This window comes from Rhodamnia argentea, chromosome 5 (assembly GCF_020921035.1).
Source record: "Rhodamnia argentea isolate NSW1041297 chromosome 5, ASM2092103v1, whole genome shotgun sequence".
Taxonomy (NCBI): Eukaryota; Viridiplantae; Streptophyta; class Magnoliopsida; order Myrtales; family Myrtaceae; genus Rhodamnia; species Rhodamnia argentea.
Genome location: NC_063154.1, coordinates 17,088,699 through 17,105,310, shown reverse-complemented (window position 1 = coordinate 17,105,310; position 16,612 = coordinate 17,088,699). Strand labels below are relative to the sequence as shown.

General features: G+C 38.4%; 1 protein-coding gene and 1 pseudogene across 1 annotated transcript; both read right to left on the bottom strand.

Moving 5' to 3' along the window:
• Nucleotides 1–10,873, bottom strand: part of LOC115755177 — a 40,697-nt pseudogene extending 29,824 nt beyond the window's left edge.
• A 3,098-nt stretch (nucleotides 10,874–13,971) lies between these two features.
• On the bottom strand, nucleotides 13,972–16,204 carry LOC115755178 (putative serine carboxypeptidase-like 52). The gene is made up of 7 exons (XM_048279662.1): nucleotides 16,100–16,204; nucleotides 15,595–15,666; nucleotides 15,333–15,451; nucleotides 15,124–15,237; nucleotides 14,922–14,974; nucleotides 14,185–14,287; nucleotides 13,972–14,120 (listed from the first exon to the last, which is right to left on the bottom strand). The coding sequence occupies exons 1-6, from the start codon at nucleotides 16,202–16,204 to the stop codon at nucleotides 14,202–14,204; spliced, it is 549 nt and encodes a 182-aa protein (XP_048135619.1). The 3' UTR covers nucleotides 13,972–14,120; nucleotides 14,185–14,201.
• Between the last annotated feature and the right edge of the window lie 408 nt (nucleotides 16,205–16,612).

Sequence of the window (16,612 nt, the reverse complement as noted above, 5' to 3'; positions counted from 1 at the left end):
TAAATAAAATAATACTTACGAAACTGCAAAAAATAACTATAACGAGGTTTATCTCAAATTATTGAGGGTAATAACACGCCGAATGTAGAGCTCAAACTATTAAGAGGAAGCACCAAGTAAGAAGGCCAGCTTTGCTTTTGTCTCAACTTCTGTAAAAATAAAAAAGTCCCAATTTAATTTAAACATAACGAAATATTAGCAAGAAAATAAAAACACTAACATCAATAAAGGCAACAGAGGAGAGGGAGATTTGAGAAAATCTTCGTGAGTTGTTGTGAGGGAGAGTGCAAGAGGAGAGGGGGCTCTAAGAGTGTGAAAAGATGAAGAGTTTCTATGGAGGAGGGAAGAGCAAGGTGAATAGAGGAAGAGCTTCTGTAGAGGAGGGAAGAGCAGTGTGAAAAGAGGAAGAGCTTCTATGGAGGATGGATGAGCTTCAGCGGAGGAGGGATGAGCTTCTGCAGAGAGGAGAGATTTTACAAAAATGAGCTTCTGCGAAGAGGAGAGCCTTCAGCTTTGCTTTAAGCAGAGCCGAAGGCTCTATAGTGTTAGTGAAAGGTGCTGCAGCTTATAGCACCTTTCACGTCACCAAGGCTAGCTCCCGATTAAAGGCGCTTGCGCTGGTAGGGGCCCCCGCTTGCTCGCCAGTTTAACCGCCGAACGGGTAGGGTTGTACCCCCGCTCGGCACTTATAGTGCTGAGTAGGTGGGGCCCCAACACAAAGCGTAGCGAGCACAACTACTTGCTCGGCACCGATAGTGCCGAGTGAGTAAGCCGCTCGGCATTCTCAGGTCCGAGTAAGTACCCGATCGGCACTTAGGATGCCGAGCAAACCCTAAATTGGTAAATATGTTTTTTTTTAAACCTAACTTAGTAAAAAAAATGTTTTTGCGTAATTTGAAAAAAAGCCCGAACCGTGTAGGGTAAGTGCAAGCAGAGCTTTTTTTCAAATTGCGCAAAAAAAAAAAATTACCAAATTAGATTTAAAAAAAACTTATTTACCAATTTAGAATCCGCTTGGCAATCTTATCGCCGAGCGGGTACTTACTCGGCATTGAGAATGCCGAACGGCTTACTCGTTCGGCACTATCAGTGCCAGATCACGCCCACTTGCTCGCTCCGCTTGGTGTTGGGGCCCCACTCGCTCGGCACTGTAAGTGCCGAGCGGGCAGGGGCCCCTACTAGATCCAGCGCCTTTAATTAGGCGTTGGCATTGGCACCGGCGACGTGAAAGGTGCTGCAGTCTGCAAGATCGGCACCGGGCGACGTGAAAGGTGCTGCAGCCTGCAGCACCTTTTACGAGCACTACGCAGGCTTCTGCCCTGTTTGAAGCAAAGCTAAAGGCTCTCCTCTCCGCAGAAGCTCATCCTCTCCATAAAAGCTCATTTTTGTAAAATCTCTCCTCTCCGCGTAAGCTCATCCCTCCTCCACGTAAGCTCTTCCTCTTTTCACACTGCTCTTCCCTTATCTCGCGAAGCTCTTCCTCTGTTCGCACTACTCTTCCCCCCTCCACAGAAGCTCTTCATATTTTCGCACTCTCAGAGCCCCCTCTCCTCTTGTACTCTCCCTCACACAGCTCACGAAGATTTTCTCAGATCCCCCTCTCCTCAAGTGCCTTTACTAATGTTAGTGTTTTTATTTTACTGCTAATATTTCGTCATGTTTAAATTAAATTGGGATTTTTTTATTTTTGTAGAAGTTGAGACAAAAGCAAAGCTGGCCTTCTTACTTGGTGTTTCCTTTTGATGGTTTGAGCTCTACATTCGATGCGTGATTACCCTCAATAATTTGAGGTAAACCTCATTATAGTTATTTTTTTCAGTTTTATAAGTATTGTTTCATTTATCTGATTATTATTTGTATCCCGAATAGTTATAATGTTTATGAATTTAGGCAAATAAAAAAAATTACCATAATCTCGTAAAAATTATTTTTTGGGACTCATTTTTGCAACTATGTCCATATTCATTTGACGATTTTCAAAAAATAAAAAAGAAGTTTAGGAGTGCAAAATGAATTTTTGGGAAAATAAAAAAAAAGTTCATCAAATAGCCCGAGAAGCGAGGGCAGGGTTTGACCATGTCCGAAAAATATGTTTTAAATAATTTCAAAATTCGAATAATAGAAAATTAGAAAATACAAAATTGATTAAAAATATAAAAAAAAATCATACAAACTTTCAAAAAAATGGAGGAAAAATATTAAAAAATTAAAAAAAAAAAAAAAAAGAAATAGCCACAATCTCTAGCCATAGACTATTTTGGCTATTTTGGTCGGTGACTTAAAAAAATGATGATTTTGCCCTTCTTACAAATTGTCTCCCAAAAAAATTATAAAAAATCTCAAGAATTAGGAAATGGCCACAATGAACTGGCCACGGACGATTCAGGGTATTTTGGCCGACGACTTTTAAAAAATGACGATTTTGCCGTTCTGACAAATTGTCTCCCAAAAAAATTATAAAAAGTTCTAAAAATTAGGAAATGGTCACAATCAACTGACCAAAGACGATTCGGGGTATTTTGGCCGACGATTGTCTCCCAAAAAAATTGTAAAAATCTCAAAAATTAGGAAATGGCCACAATCAATGGGCCATGGACGATTCAGGGTATTTTGGCCGACGACTTTTAAAAAATGACGATTTTGCCCTCATAGCAAATTATCTCTCAAAAAATTGTAAAAAATCCCAAAAATTAGGAAATAACCACAATCAACTGGCCATGGACGATTCAAGGTATTTTGGCCTACGACTTTTAAAAAATGAAAATTTTTCCATTTTAGCAAATAGTCGTATAAGCCCTTAGGGCTATACTAGGACATTTATTTCATTTGATATATTAATAGTGATAATGTTATTTTGATAACGTATACGGGACAATATTTATCAAATTGTAGTTTAAAAATAATTTATAATTTATTTATTTAGCAGAATGTCGTCTACATCTTTTGCGATTGTGCACTGGGGAGATACAATAGTACGAACTGAATATGAAATTGATTACGAAGGCGGACAATCTACCATGTTCGAGATTGCAAACATATCGACATTTGATGAGTTACGTGTTTCGATCGAGAGCGCGTTGAATATAACAGGAAACTAATATATTCAAACAATGGTGTATAGATATCCTGTTGTGACACGCAATTGTGTTACATATGACATTACGGAGGTGCATGATTATGTTACAATTACGATAATCCAGCAATTTGCAATTCAGCCTGATGCTACGGAGTTTTTACGCTTTTATGCAACAGAAGCAGAACACCAAATGAGAGATGATTTCGCGGAGAAATGTTCGAATATTGGTGAAGATGATGATAGTTTGCATAATCGGTATGTGTAGTTCGACGATAATGATGATAATGATCATAATGACGATAATATCGCTGCCGATGATGATGGTGGTGATTAAGAAGATGAACCTTGGATGGACACCGATGACAATGATATTGAAGATGTCGGATGTGACAATATGGAGGTTTACTACAATACCCAGTGCAAGAATCTCATTTTGCCGTTGGTACATCCACCGCCTTATTCAGTTATCGACTTTGATATGATGCAAGACGATACAAGAGCCAAGTCAGGCTGTATGTTATTTGATCTATCAAAAGAATTTGATGTTGGCATGTTGTTTCCATCACGGGACGCCGTGCAGTTGGCTGGAAAAGAGTACACCCTTAGGAGAAATCAAAATTTTCACGCTTATTTGACAAAGAAAGTAGAATATGTGATAAAGTGTGGCAATCCAAATGGACCATGTGGTTGGAGGCTCCGTGATTGCTAAATCGGGTGGCCTGTTTTGAAAAATAAGTAAGTATAATGGACCACATACATGCAGTTCTCCGTAAATGTCACGGGATCATCGACACCTTGACCAAAAGTATCTATGCAGCCAGATAGAAGCAATGGTCGCCGCCCAACTAGATATCAAAATCAAGCTACTAATGACGGAGATTCAAGACAAGCCGCACTTCGAACCTACTTATCGTAAAACCTGGAAGGCCAAACAAATGGCGATCGCGAAACAATTTGGAAATTGGGATGAGTCATACGATAGGTTGAGGACGTGGACGATCGAAATGGAGAGCCGGAATCCAGGTTCGCATTTTGTGATCGACGATCATATCAATCTAGATTAGGGCTGCACGATTTTCAACCGGATGTTTTGGACTTTCAAGAAGACCATTGAAGGCTTCGCAAGTTGTCATCCTATGATATTTGTTGATGATACATTTTTGTACGGAAAATACCAAAGAGCCCTCCTTTGTGCGACCTCACTTGATGGCAATAATCATAATATCCCGTTGACATTTGCTGTAGCCATCGGGAAAATGTTGACAATTGGACTTGGTTTATGAATCTGCATTGGAGATATGTCACTAGGAGAGATGATATTTGTGTAATATCATATAGACATATCGGGATTCAACGAGCAATGGAGACAAGACGCTGGCGTTCTCCACATGGCCACCATAGATATTACATTTGGCACGTTGCCAGCAACTACAATAAACAATTCAAAAATGCCGAAGGCAAAAGACTTGTTCGGATGGCGGTAAAATTCTCAAATTTGTAAATTTCAGGAAAATACGTGTGCAAAAATTTGAGTAAGAAGTACTAATTAATATTGTAATATACAGCTTACGCGAACCAACGGCGGAAGTTCGACCAAATCATGAACCAAATTAGAGGGTTTGATCCAGCCACAGGTGCATGGTGCGATCAGATTCCAAGAGAAAAATTGACAAAGGCTTATGATGAAGGAATGAGATATGGAACGATGACGATAAATTTAGTTGAATTGGTCAACGGGATGCTAAAGGGTTTTCATGGTTTGCCAATAGCAGCCATGGTCGACAAGATATTCTATCGCTTGGTGCACTATTTTGATACGAGAAGAACGATATACGTGGTGCAAAAAGAGAATCAGTGGAAATATACGCAATTTACGGGTGCCACTCTCAAGCATAACAGTAAAAAAGAAAATAGGTATGCAATCACATGTTTCGACTCTGATAGCGGAGCTTTCGAAGTGAAAACCGCACGGGACAGATCCAAGGGTTCAGGGGGCCATAAACATGTAATGCGCCTAGACTTGCGAACGTGCACTTGTGGGAAATTTCAATGGTTGAAAATCCCATGTTCACATGTAACTGCAGTATGTCAAGCGTATGACATTGATTACAAACCATATGTAGATTAATGGTATATGTTAGATAAAACCCTTTAGTGCTATTAGTATATGTTTAATCCATTGGGGCATCTTGATTACTAGCTTGAACCCGACGAGCTGCCATTAATGTCAAACTCGAGTCATATTCTCAAGAAAGGAAGGCCCCGTGTATCACGAATCCGAAATGAGATGAATTGGAGAAGCCTGAGCAGTGGCACTTCGCAAAATCATTGCACACTATGGAAAATCAAGGCACCACAGGAAAACTTGTGCACATAGATCGGCCCGAGAGTAGATCATACTTGTGTTAATTGTGTAAATTAGTTTCATGAATTTTTTGTAATGTTATAATATTATTATTGGATTGATATTTATGAAGTTCATTTTTCCCCGGTTTTTGCATTACATATATGAATTTTTTGTAATGTTATAATATCACAATTGCACGATATTTATTCAGTTCATCCGTTTCATGTTATCCATACATATAGAAATTTGTCGTGATGTTATAATATCACAATTGTGTAGATATGACACATAGTACTTACATTCAGTCGGGCCCGGAGGATGGTTCACTACTTATCGGGCAAGCCCGATATAGATCTCAAGCTATATGGGACACTAAGGTAACTCAAGAATTTTCAGTTGATCTGTCCTTTATAACAACATTATCAAAATTGCAACTAACTATTCATGTTACATTTCACGGATAAATCCGACATAAGCCCTTAGATATCGTAGAGCAATGCTATACATAGGTGAACTTGATTCGCGCATAGTCCCGTATCCGCAAGCTTCGTGATTTTATGGCGTTTATTTAATGGGATTTGTGTAGCTTGATTGGCATTTAATTACTGCATTGGTCGAGCGGTGGAGGTCCGAGACCTACACATTATATATGCCGGAAGGTGAATGCACTATCACGCCGCAGGATATTGCAGTGCTTACGGGGCTTCTTATAGATGGACATGCAGTTACTAGCCCCAGTATTGTGAATTGGGCCACTGTCTATGATGATTTACTTGGTGCTCACCCAGCCTAGTTGCGTGGCACACAGATAAATTTGAGCTGGTTGAGACAACGCTTTGAAGATCTTCCGGCAGAAGTCGATGACATCACCATAATCCAGCATGCACGGGCTTTCATTCTCCGTTTGCTAGGAGGATATATTTTCACGGATAAATTAGGTGCCCAAGTTAGTTTGTTGTTTCTTCAATTACCGACGAACCTCAACGTCCCTACGCAGTATAGTTGGGATTCAGCAGCACTTGCATGGTTGTATCGGAAATTATGCCGTGCAATCGACCCGGAAGCGAAGCAAATGGGCGATACCTTACATATACTGCAAATTTGGGAGTGAGAGTGCTTCGGATGTATCTCCCATTCCCGACGATTGATATTCTTTTAGTACATGCACCTTTCGGTAGTCGGTATGTGATCTATTGCATTTTTAATTCATGCGTCATTAATTCTTTTCAGTGCGTATAATATATAAAAATTGAATGTTTTTTGTTTATGCAGTTGGAGTCAAGGTCGAAACACAATGAAGGTCCCTACGCATATGTTAGTACATATGCGCTACCAACTTGATAGATTGACATCCGAAGATGTAAATAATGATAACAACGAATGAGTTTAATATAATGTTAGCTTTTAAATTAATTCTTCATTTAATTTGATATGTTTTATTACGATAACATATTACTTGGGAGCCTTACGATGGCGTCATTCCGGAGACTCTACCGTATTACTGCCTCATAGGACAAGATATTTAGAGGGCTCGTGTACCACTCATCCGTTTCTGGATAGTTGAGTGGCATTATCCAGACTAAGTATTTCGTCGGTTTGGTATGCAGCAACCAATATCTACTCCTCCTAGCGATCACAAAGCCTTGCATGATATTGACAATATGCCACCCGGAAAGGATTGGGCAGCTAAGCACCGACGATGGATCGCTAAGTGAGACAGATGTACCGAATATATAGTCTATGCTGATCCTATAACGGAGGAACTTCACTTTCATTCAGAATATATGGAGTGGTTCCGTAGACATACACGGAAGTGGATTTCTATTATGGGAGCTGCAATAGGTTCAATGGTTCGTGCAGATACTTTTAATTTAATTCATTAATTATATTTTAGTAACATAAGTTATTGGCATTTGATAACATTTGTTACTTATGATATCATTACTAGGATGATGGCATGGAAAAAATCTTACATATAACAAATTCATGTCCATCTCATCGGGCTCGGATAGATGTGGAGAGAATAACTAGGGCAATGTTATACGCGCAAAATGAGGAGAAGCGGCTAACAATGATACCACCACTCCAACTAGCAACTACAGCAGCACCCATTGACCCTCACGATAACGATCCACTTGAGCCTCTTTAGCGGACCCGGAGGGTTCTTGAGCTCATGTAGTTGGCAATGCCGTTATCCAGAGAAACCAATTTTTTTGAGAAAAACCAATAAAAATTCCAAACATCCTTTGACCATTTCTTTCGCTCTCTACTTTGATTTGACGTGGCGACTAAAAATCAATCATTTGACAAAACATGTGAAAAAAAAAAATCAAATACCATATAAACATGTCGGAAATTGTTACCTCATACAGCTCTTCGGATATAAGAGACTTCAAATAAGCGAATCGGACTCTTGAATTCAAGTCACTTTGTAAATCAGTTACCGGGTTTCTGATCAAGTACCCCTAAATCGAATTCGGCTATTAAATTTCGGCATTTTTGGTGGAAAATGCATATAAGAAGCATGGTATTAGTATGGTTGATAATGTTTACCTGAAGATTCATTATTGGTTTAAGGCCCGCTTCATTTCCTGGAACAAAATATATTATTCGACTAAACTCATGTGGATTGTTGTTTTACGGGAAACAAAATTTGTAAGATTAGGTAAAGGAAAGAAGGATATTTGCTCTTGCGATAATTAATTGGATGGCAGCCCATTTTTCAGGTCAAGCCTAACTTGTTAATTAATTCATCAAACATTAAATAAATAGAAGGAAGTGTTATGCGCTTGCTTAGTTGTTTTGTACCTATTTTTATGCGATCTTTATAAACTAACCTATCTTTATTCTGGATTGAGCAAACCTAACTTTTATTAAATTCAAATGTCCAATAAAATACTAAGACAATTTGTTAATTAAATTGGTAGTATGGAAAAATAAGATTAACTGCTTAATATTAAGAAAAAATATTCTCAAACTGATCCTTTGGTACCCCCAATTCAATGTCGTAGACTGCAGCTTAGTTTTGGGAAAATATACAACAAGTGCTATAACTTTTTTTCTACAATCATATGAATGTGATAACTTATCTATTGTGCTCACTTGAATGCTACGAATTATTTTTTTTTTATCACTTCAATGTGATAACTTTATAAAAACATTCACCACAAAATACGATGTCAAGCATAATTTTGGGCACTTGGATGAACAGTAAAAGTTATGGCACTGAAGTGAATATTTTTTTAAAAGTCATAGCATTCAAATAGTTGAAAAAAAATTATAGCGTTCAAGTGATTATCATATCAAAGTTATGGCACTTTTGACCTCCTAGGTCGATGTACACCCGATGATAATTCTCAACACAAACTTGCTATAAAAAAAAATTTCGAAACCGTATTGATAGGACACTGTTTAATTGGAAACTGACAAGAAAGGACACAGTTTCTTCCATTTTTAATAATAACATCACATAATCACGTCGTAACATTTTTGTAATGAACTGAATTGTCGAGGCACAAACACTAATTGTCAATCGTATGTCGAGGGTATTGAAAGAAAGAAAAAAAAAAAATTCAGTGTATGGTATTTTATTTAAAATTAATTGAAGAAAAAGCATACCTTCAGCAACTTTCAAAGTGACCATTGGATTGATAAAGCCGCCATAGGAATCGCCACCAATGTAGAGTGGGTTGCTCAGAAACTCAGGGTGCAAAGTGAGCCACTGAATCACAGCCCAAGCAACAGAGTATAATCAGATATATTCTGATGGCTTGGGCCTAATATAGTCACAGTGCAATATAAGTATCTCGAATAGAGAAAATTTCTCAATTTTTTTTTCTACTTGGAATGTTTTTTTTGCTTACCTTCCTAAGAAATTCGTAAGTATCGGTGGCCGAAATATTGTCATTCACATTGTAGCTTTCCCAATTATTCACGTATGAAAACCTGGTCCCGACGGGCTCGTCGACGAATATAATGTTTGCGACCTGTTGATCAACCGATCAAATGATCGGGGTTGATGCAGCCAAAGTCCCAGCCTGGGAGGGAAGAAGAAACTTCCTGTTACCTTTGTCCATGAATATTCATGCACTTTCAGAGTTGGTCTGCTTGGAGTTGAGTTCTTGTAGTTGAACGTGAATGGACCTGAATGCAAGTAGAAAACAAGTTAGCATCTTCCAAACTTAGCTATTTCAACATTCTAAAGTTATATTTCCTTATCCATCTTGACACAAAATCACTTCGTTACATATAATTTTCACACAAAATAGTCTCTTGCACGCAGCACCGATTTAAATAAGGTCCTTGTTAGCATAATGGTCCTTGAATGACTGTAAGAGTAATATTATATTGTGGGCCATAACTTTTTGAATGAGTGAGCACCACAATAATTTTTAGTTATTTATTATTTATTTTTTTGGAGCCCAGTAGATTAAATATTATTACATAATCATTTTTCTTTAATAAATAAAAGTAGGTAGTTTCTAAAACAAAACTGATTAAGTTTTGATTAATTTTTGCTCTTACATTGACCGTTAAGTACTTAACCCACGAACGAAAACCTTATATGAAAACCTAGATAGATTGTCAGAGTTGAAATGTCCATCCGACAAGCAGGCTGTCACATAAGATTTCCGAGGGAAGATTGTTAGAAGAACTTCGAAGGTGAGCGAAGCTAATGCAACTGGGGACAGTAATTGAAAGTTCAATAACCAAATGGATGTCAGAATAAAGTTACTACAGCGGCAATGTTACTCTAACGAGGTTCGGTTTGTTTCGCAGAAAATGAACAGAGGATGGATATGTTTGCCGCATGTTTTAGACTTACCGATCTAGTACAAGATTGTGGAGAGAGTGGAGCAACCGGGGCCTCCGGTGATCCAAAGCACCAGAGGATCATCTTATGGGCTCCTCTCCGACTTGATGTAGTAGAACATCTGCACATCTTCCAACTCTCCCACCCCAACATACCTAATCCCCACCAAGAACAAACCAACAGTCATGAACAATGAAATCTCAGTAAGAAGAGAGAGAGAGAGAGAGAGAGAGAGAGAGAGAGTTGATGTTTCGCCGCACCCAGTTTCAAGATAGAAAGGAAGTTCACTGGGGAATCCTGGTAGAGTCTTCATCACAGTCTGTGAGAGTGCAGAGCGAGAGAGAAGACTTAGAGCGAGACCAAGAAACACCAACCACTCCATGTTTTGCTCAGAATTTAGGAAGATCTCTCTGTCGGTTCTAAATGCTCAATCGCAACGCCCACGTTTTACTCATCGCGGTATTATGATGCTTGGCTCGGTCTTAAATCCCCGTGTTTGCATCACAGCGTCTCCCATGCGGGGTAGGAAGGAGTCTCATCATGCGAAAACGGCAATTAGCGCGAATTAATACAGTCAAAAGGTTTGAACATACCGTGCTATAGTAAAGAAAAAATTACAACGAGCGTTAGAAAACACCATCTCCTTTTGTAGGGAGGACTGTCCAAAATATGACATGAAAACTGTTAGAATATGTCGCGAGTTTCAGCCCGTTAAATAAATACGGTCCAAATTAATTTGAGCAAGTGTGGCCGAATTAATAAGTCCAAGCTTTGCCTTTGATTTTGTTAGGTGCAAGAGAGAAGCCGAAGAAGATAAAAGGAATGCGGCCGTTGTTTGTCTCCTTCTATTTGCACATTATTAAAGAAGCCCCCAAGCTAAGATAAGGCAAGGGACCATTTGAACCTCTCTACCTTCCTATTAGATGCCGGACATTTCTTGTTGTAACTACACCTGTAGTAATTTAGCCAGTTAAATTCTTGTGATATAAAATTTACTTAATTCCGTAAGTGAGATTTCACTGGAAATTGTGAGTGGCCAAACACCGAGTGAGTTACCGGATGTGATTAGGGGCTGGAAAGCATCGAGAGAGTGTTCGAGTAACTTCAGCGATCGAATTCCATGCTCTTTTCCGTGAAAGTAAGTATCGACATTTGCACCGAATCAAATAAATCTAGTGCCGGATTCCATTTTCTTCCTTTTATCTACTATCCAATTCGGTTCTCCTGTATTTTTAGTACAGAAACATGATCCGAGTGCGGAAGGATTCGTTCGGAAAAATCTTAACACGACACGACTTAACTCCGGATCGACTCGTTTCTCTACCCATTTTCAACGAGGAACGCTTTCTCGATCGGATCGGGAAGGTTTGGTAACGGCAAGGCATGAGGAGAATAGTGGACAGGAACCAGCGATTGGTACACAACCGAGCTACGACGGAGTGCGGTGATTGGTACGACATTGGAGTAATGAGACAAGACAGTACATTGTCGTGATCGACGCTTCTCACCGTTGAAAGTAAGATGCATACTACACCGACCAAAGTGAACGAAGAGGAACAGGCTGGAAGCCCTAATGTCCTCTTGTTTCGCGAAGCCTCGGAGGTGCAATGTGAGCCACCGAATTAAAGGTCGAGAAACAAAATATCGGGTAAATCTAAAGGATGCGTTTGTTTGACACACAAAAAAGTAACATTTCGAAATATATACACACAAAAAAGTAACATTTTGAAATATATATATATATATATATATATATTAAAAAAATGATTGTTTATATCATATGAAAAAAATTAGTGAATTAAAATCTTTTTCAATATCAACAAGAGTTTATGCCTCGACATTTTTATCCGTCGTATATTAATTCCAATGAGTTGGGCTAAACTATTAAATTGGGGGTCCTTATGTATCACCCATCGTCAATTTCGAAGTTGCATACACGCAATTGGATTTCAGTAAAGGTGGCAAAATGAGTCTAGAATCCATATATTAACCCATATTTGATTGTGTGGGTTATAAATGAATTGCCTTAAGTGTTAAAAACATATTTAATATGACTATAAATTAGTTACCTAATAGCTTAATGGCTCTAAGATGCTTTATTACTAACTCATTGCAAAGACCGTATAAAAATAAAAAAAACTTTTCACTCGTTTTCTAGTACTAAATAAAGCACCCAATGCATTGTGAGGAACTGGAAATGTTAGGACAGTTTTTATAATTACATAATTGTTATTCTTGAATTTCTATTTTTATGATTTTATTTTATTTTATTTTTCATTTTTTTCATTTTTTCTTTTATTTTATTTTTCTACGAAGCTTGGTGAGGGCGTTGAACCACTCGTAGGTCACGGGGAGAGGGGCCCTCACCCGGATATGGCGATGGCTGCGAAGACCTCAGCCCTTGCTCAAAAAGCCACGAGGCTAGGGGAGCGATCGGCGAGCTAAGTAGCACCGACATCGATACGGGACACGCGACACGACACGACATGTCATTTCTAAAAAAATAGATATTTTTGACACGTTGGGGATACGTTGTGTATTAAATATATCTTTATATATGCATGATATATTATTATTTCTATAATTTTTTATAAAATGAAAATTTTAAATAAATTGTTCTTATAATAAAAAGAAAGCTCTTACCATGAATACTCTCGTAATTTGATCTCAACCAGCCTAGAAAATAAATAAATAAACAATAAAAAAAATCCTGTAATCTACAGTCTGCACGCTTTCCCTCCTCTCTCACGTCTCCTCCCCTCCTTTCTTTACTTTTTAAAAAATCTCTGACACTCGCCTCACCTCTCTCTCTCTCTCTCTCTCTCTCTCTCTCTCTTCTCTGTCTCCCCCTCTTCTCTCTCTTTACTTTTCGAAAACATCATCAATCGGCGAGGGCTGCTAGCCTTTAGAAGAGAAAAAAAGAGAAGAAAAAAAAATCAGATTTCTCTTTTTAAATTTTTAAAAGTTGTCCACATCAAAGCATCCATAGTCTTATATGTACGACAGGATAATTTATTTTTTACTTCTAATTTGATAAAAAAAAAAAATCTATTCAAGTAACATATTCTTATGAAGAGCTTAAAGCAAGTTAAATATTTTGATGTATATACGGATGTGTTTGACTAATATGGGTAGAGTCGGGGTTGGATTGCTCAAGTTGTATTACATAAAAATGGATCAATACTAGTTAAAATAGTCGATTTAGATTGGATCATATTAGGCCCGATACAACCTTGACCGCATTTACTCATTTGACGGGCCTAGGTTCCAATATGACTTGAAATGGGAAAAAGAAGAAAAAGCAAAAATATATGGGAGAAAAGAAAACAGAATGAATGCTCACAAACATCGGTCACAACTTCAAGGTGATCGTCGCAATCGATATTAGCTTCGTCGATGTTTATGTTATCGCCCAAATAAGCGACTAACAGGAAAAGAATTGATGCCGAAAAGAATTCCCAAAACACGTATTCTTACATTAGTGATACACATTATGCGTGAGTAATACGGATCATCTCAACAATCGTTAATCGCGCATTAATCGGGGGCTCCCGTCAAACATATCCCGTATGGAGCACTTCAACTTTCAAAGCATTAATCGCGTATAATACGAGAGATCGTCGCGACCTATTTTCAAAATTAGGTATCAACAGAAATGTCAGTTTGTTACTCATCGAGTGCCAGCCTACCCCTCATTCACAAAGTTTATGCAATAAAAGCACATTAAGGGGGTCGCAAACTCCCCGAGGAGCTCGACGGAACTCGGGATTTGCAGAGATGAGAGAGGATTTTTATTCGAACATCGATGCTGAATAGGAACACCATAACACAGTTTCGAATCACCAAATGTTCATGCAAATTAAGGACCTTGTCGCTTTGGCAATTGAAATATTCATCTCCAGCAGATGCTATTACACTGATGATGTTATTAATTCCTTAAATTAGAGGGGCCTCACGACTCTTGGTTAGAGGTAAAAATAAGCAAACCACCTATCAACCATGGCGAAGCATTCTTTAGGCTTGTACGATGGAGCTGTGTGTCCTCCTGCCTGCGCAAAACGAGTTGACACTTGACAGTTTTAGTGCTGCTTTCACAAATAATAGGTAGCGACTTGGCTCGAATAATAACCATTCTATTTTCGGGAGCTATTTTTGGTCAGTAATAGAAAAATATACTTCTATTCTCTAGATGAGTTTCTGAACAGAGAAACTCGTCCGATAACGACACAAAATGTATGTTCCCGAAAAAAGAAATTCGGTTGATAACATAATACAATTTTTATAGTTGCCGGCTGCCAAGCATCGGCTAGCAAAAGGCGACCTGCCGGCCCTTGGACGACTGGCGGCAGGCGGCCATCGACAAGGACATAAGAGAGAGGGAGTGAGCGATGAGAAAAAAAAAACCTTATTTTTGTTTCTGAAATATACTAGTAGATAATTTCAACTTCTCATTCAGTTGCAAATCTATTTTGGAGTTAAAAATTTATTCCGAAAACAGAAAAGTAAAATTGTTTTACCAAGATTTATGTTCCAAACCTGCTTTTGGGTACCAAAAAAAAAAATTAGAGAAATAAAATGGTTATCATTCACGCCTTTAGAAATCTAAGAAACTATGCTTCCAAATAATTATAAGGGAAAAAATTACAATATCTTGAAAAAAAGTTGTTGGATAATTGTCCTTAACTTGACGGTTGCATATGTAAGATAGGCTTCTCCGTAAGAATACAACGTGGTGTATCTAAGAAAAAGATCAATGGAAGCACGAACACGAGCTATGAAGATAGATCGTTTTGCATTAACGTATAAAATAGATAGAGGGTCGGCTAAAATTTTCTATCCGAAATGAAAATTGCAAAGGCTAGAAAAGGGTTATTATCGAAAGCTAACCCGGCAACTTGTCCATCGATGACCCACGCTTCCCAATCGTGAGATATCGTCAGATTTAGCGTGTCGATCCAGGCGAGCGTTCCCACATAGGGGATGACCATGTCGTGATCGCCGCTGCACAGCAGAGAAAGTTAGGAATCGAAGTGGCGAGTGAATTTGGTAATAGCAAATGAAGAAAAGAACAAGGAAGTAATGGATTGATCGATTACCTATAAATAAGCGCTCGATATCCCCTCTTCAAGAGCTCTTCGTGATAGTCAACGACATCCGTGACCGTGTATGTGTAAGACAAGCTCTCATTGCACCTCGCCCACGTTCTAATTGTTCCCTGGCTCATCATGGATCACCCCGAACAAAAACCGAAGATAAACAGATCAAAATCACGGCTTAATCAGAAGGAGATTATGTTAATTTGTTGGCGTCAAATGCGTTCCGTAAATGCCTTTCGCCGCGGTATTGCCAATTGCGTACCGGCCGAATGTGGAGAGCCTCTTGAACAGTTCTATCGTTAGCCCAAGTGTAGGAGTATAGATGGTCATAGAACTGCACGGGGCAAAACGTACGTTAGTATTTAATAACGTGCCACGCAAAGTTACAATTGTTAGCGATTTAATGACAATTCGCTTTGCAAATTCCTAACGCCACACAAAACTCGGTCGCTCTAGTCACATTGCTTGAGGCATACGGTAGGAGTGAGCGATTTTAGATTTCGTACAGGTCCCATGCAACCTTGTATAAGCGAATGCAATACATCGATTAATTTGAATCTCGAAAAGAAAATAGATGCTAACTGCGATATGCTGAAAGCCGTAGTGAATTCTTGACAATAAAGATCACAATTACTAGGTGCGTTAGTCTGAATTTTCTTCTTCTTCTTCTTTTTATTTCGTTTAGTCATATGATGATATGAATTAAAATAATTTACAGGGAAAATGAGAGGGAAAAGAAATACAAAGCAAAACATTCTTTCACTTACCCGGCACCAGGGACCAGGAATTTCCAACGGGGGAAGAAGAAATGTAGGGTCTCGATTGACTAAGCTCGGGTCCCACGCATCGCCCACCGTTGATTTCGGAGCCATTTGGAAGCAAGTGGTTTCTAATATGTTTGCTGTTTGTAATTTCTCCAGGCACTAAAGCAAATGGGATAACGGTACAAATAATCTTTGGATTTTGGCTAAATGTGTGTTTCTTAAATTTTTAATATGTTCAATCTGATCCATGAATTTTAGCCCAAATATATAATGTTGTCCTTGAAATTTTAATTTGTGCATTATGATCCCTAGACTTTTGGTACATGTTCAATTTGATCCGTAAACTATATGAAATGCTCAATATCGTCCTTCCATCAATTTAAGATTAGGAACAACATTGAATATTTTCATATAGTCTAGGAACTAGATTGGACATGTACCAAAAATTTAGGGACCATATTGAACATATTAAAAGTTCAAGGATGACATTTGGTATTGGGCTAAAGTTAATGGATC